This window comes from Etheostoma spectabile, unplaced genomic scaffold (assembly GCF_008692095.1).
Source record: "Etheostoma spectabile isolate EspeVRDwgs_2016 unplaced genomic scaffold, UIUC_Espe_1.0 scaffold273, whole genome shotgun sequence".
Classification (NCBI taxonomy): Eukaryota; Metazoa; Chordata; class Actinopteri; order Perciformes; family Percidae; genus Etheostoma; species Etheostoma spectabile.
In genome coordinates, this window is record NW_022605577.1 from 953,591 (window position 1) to 957,162 (window position 3,572).

Below are 3,572 nucleotides of genomic sequence, written 5' to 3' on the forward strand. Positions count from 1 at the left end.
CCCCCCCCTCCCCCCGACTGTACCATTGAGTTGAGGGGGAGCCTGTAAGCGATACGTGCTGTAGATGTCGTTCTTCATCTCCAGTTTCAGTCTGGAGCCGCTGAAAAGCTCAGCCAGGGTGTCTTCTCTGATGGGGGTCTTCTCCAGGATAACCACAGCCTCCTGATCGGCAAGCTGGCAATGAGAATCAGAATCAGAATTTATTGTGGAATTGGTGCATACATACACAAACAAACATATTGAACATTAATAAGAAATAAACAATAAATGTATCCTTTATTAGTCCCACAAGGGTAAATTACAATGTACACTCTGTTACACACAGGCCTGAATTACACACACATGCTCAGTACCTATACACTAAATGGAGAGCTGCTCATGGAAAGGCAGTTGGAGGTTCAGTGCCTTGCTCAAGAGCACATTGGCAGTGCCCAGGAGGTAAACTACCAGTCCCCCAACATACTTTGGTCCATATGGCAGTGGCAGTAGCTCAGTCTGTAGGGAGTTGGGTTGGGAACCGGAGGGTCACTGGTTCAAGTCCCCGTATGGACCAAAAAGAAGGGAGTGTGGATTGGTGGCTGGAGAGATGCCACCCACTGCCAGGTGCTGTTGACCAGGCAGCCCGCCTACCCCCCCCCCCCCCGCTCAGGGCGCTGGTTCGGCTGGCAGCCCACTCCCTCTGGCATCTCTCCATTAGTGCATGTATAGATCCTGAACGTGTGTGTGTGTGTTCAGGACTGTGTGTGACTACTAATAAGTGTGGACACAGAGTGTAAATTGTAATTTCCCCATTGGGGATTAATAAACAGATAAAAATTGCTTGAACCAGCAACCCTATGGTTCCCAACCCACATCCCTAGGGACTGAGCAACTGCCACCCCCCCCCCCTCCCCCCTGCAAAACAAACAAATGTACTAAATTGGTGATTAGGATAAGAAAAAGTAGGCTGAATGGGGTTAAATGAAGCAAAAAAAGTAAAGTATGTGCAATAGGCAGATGTATACATTTAATTTATTATTTCTGTCTGGGTTGATTAGTGTTGTTATCCCCAGAATTATAAAATTACTGCAAACCAGCCCATAAGCCTATCGTTGTCATACTCATTTCTATCAAATCCAGCTTTACAATAATGCACTATCAACCAGACTATTATTTTGAAATATTGAACCGGAAGTCAATGTTCCAGCTTTTCCTTCACAAAGCTACTGAGACCAATTTGAATGAATTTAACACTCTAACGTTAACACAACTTGCTGTTAACTGCATAACCTTTGCTAGAGTTAGCTAAATACTTTATTTAACAGCTACGTTAAGCTAAGTTAGCTAACCGCTAGCTAACTTTAGGTTACCTTTCCATGAATGAAGATGTTTTTCTCCCGGGCAGAGTCACTCAAGACGTTGGAGGTTTTAAACTCCCGCAGAATATTTGCGCATTCAGGTTCCTTTCCAACTTCTCCTCCGCCATTCTCATCGTCACCTTTCGCCCTCTTGACTTTCTGAGATAATTCATCAGTTACAACACTGTCAATTTCACGTTTAGCCGGGGTGTCTGCCATGTTTCGTGGGTGCTGATTTTGTGGCCAAAGATCGTGTATGTGTAAGAGGATACCTCACTCAACAACCGTGGGCCGTGAACATGGTATAAAAAGGAGTTCAAATTAGCACAACCTTCAACATTAAATGCAAAAAATAAATAGTAATGAATAATATAATAAAAAATATATATAATAACTCAATAAATACATGCAACATATATAATATGCATGTGCATTGCATGAAACATAATGTTATGTTCTTCAACAAAGACAATTTGTCCGTCTCACATGAAAGTGACTCTACAAACATAATGATGATATAAAATATGATGCATTTATATATATATATATATATATATATATATATACAACAAATATAATGTAATAGTAATATTAATCCAAAAACATCACATATAATAATAAAAAAAAAACTGACTGGAAACATTTTACAGCACAATCAATACTTACTTTAAGTATTTAAGTTAATTTGGATAATAATATTACATACTTATACGTACTTTGTTTTTGAGTGTAAGACTTTTACTTGGGATATCCCATAGGATTTCCCTGGGATTTATTTCGTAACAATCGCAGAAGTCAATTTGGTGCAGAGTGAGACTTCACCTGATGCGCAATATATTATCTACAGTGTGCAGTTCATGAAATAAAAAACACAGGTGATTGACACATAATTTAACTAATATGATTAGTGTTTCGGGGCGGGGCGATTGCTGAGTGGACCAATGAAAACACTGTTTAAAGATGACAATGGACACGCTCATTTGTTTAGGGCCCAAACTGTGTGAGAGGACGGCTGAAGCGGGGATGCGAGATTAGCTTTTAAGTAAAGTTACGCTTTATGAAGGACAGCATCGTGTCGTCAGTTCTCTTAATACACCTATGGTCGTCAGTCTTCTCTATCCAGTCCAGAAATGTTCACATGGGTCCGAATATGGCTTCTCCTCACGGTTCTTCACACTCTGGCTCTTGCTGTTGTGGGAAGAAGAGGTAACTTAGCTAGAGTTTGTACTTAGCAAACGCTGAAAGTATCGCGAGAATGGAATTTTCACACGAAGGCTAACACATGAATGCACTTAATAATGTGGTTGTAGATCTATTTGAGTAATTTGTGTAAGACATAGACAGTGTAAGCCGGCTTTATTGAACACTAAATCTCAGTAACTTGCTACATTAGTGGTTAATAAGTGCATGTTATGTTTAAGTAGTGGCTGAAGCTAGAGTAAGCTAATGTTAATTCATCTAATTTCCTCATTGAATGGTGTTTTGTTTGTAAGTATGGAAGATGATTAGTGCCACATGTGAAAAAATATTAAGTTGTAATTGAATTTAATATTAGTTTAAGTGACATTTGCTAGCTTCTTTCAAGCTTTTATCTGAGGTATTTATGTTATCCATTGACACTCTAACTTTCCTTTAGTGCATTACACACTAGCTGGGACATGTATGCTTTTTCCGATATGTATTGCAATTTTCATTTATCACAATTTTGATTCTTTACCAAAAATAAAAGTTAAATAATACAATTCTAGAGAGAATGTATCAAGAGACATTTCTAAAAACTAATTGAAAACTAAAATAAAATAATGCACATCACAGTGCAATGCATCAGTCAGCCTGCCTGACATTTATTTCTTTTTTAAAGAAATACATAACATGGATTTTCTGCATATTCTGCTTACGGTCTGTTTTGCGGGAAACGGATATGATGTAGTCGGCGGTACAGTACAAACTGCTAATATTTAGGTGAATCACTGCTCAAAATAAATGAATTATTTCTATGGAAAATAGTGTGGCCAAAAATACAATAAATACGATTCGCAAAATACATAATTCTTTTTAGTTTTTTTCCACCCACCCCTATTACACACTGTCGTTATTGCTGTATTTATCACCACCTCGTTTACAAATACTAGGATAATTGTATCCCTACTTTTAAGTACAGCTGGGCCAAATGTTAATATCCTGATATCATTGTAGATATCGTCTTAGATTTTGGATATTGTAATATGACATAAG

General features: G+C 38.4%; 2 protein-coding genes across 3 annotated transcripts in view; one reads left to right on the forward strand and one right to left on the reverse strand.

Moving 5' to 3' along the window:
* dcps (decapping enzyme, scavenger) overlaps positions 1 to 1,623 on the reverse strand; it is a 3,986-nt gene extending 2,363 nt beyond the window's left edge. Inside the window, exons 1-2 of the mRNA XM_032510878.1 lie at positions 1,350 to 1,623; positions 24 to 174 (exon numbers count right to left, since the gene is read on the reverse strand). Of these exons, the coding sequence (XP_032366769.1) occupies positions 24 to 174; positions 1,350 to 1,556 (358 nt within the window). The 5' untranslated portion in view covers positions 1,557 to 1,623. The remainder of the gene's footprint in view (positions 1 to 23; positions 175 to 1,349) is intronic.
* Positions 1,624 to 2,438: 815 nt separating this feature from the next.
* ids (iduronate 2-sulfatase) overlaps positions 2,439 to 3,572 on the forward strand; it is a gene marked incomplete at its 3' end in the record, with an annotated part of 25,155 nt that continues 24,021 nt past the window's right edge. For both annotated transcript variants that reach the window (XM_032510866.1, XM_032510868.1), the window contains 1 exon segment: positions 2,439 to 2,543. In XM_032510866.1, the coding sequence (XP_032366757.1) occupies positions 2,468 to 2,543 (76 nt within the window). In that variant the 5' untranslated portion in view covers positions 2,439 to 2,467.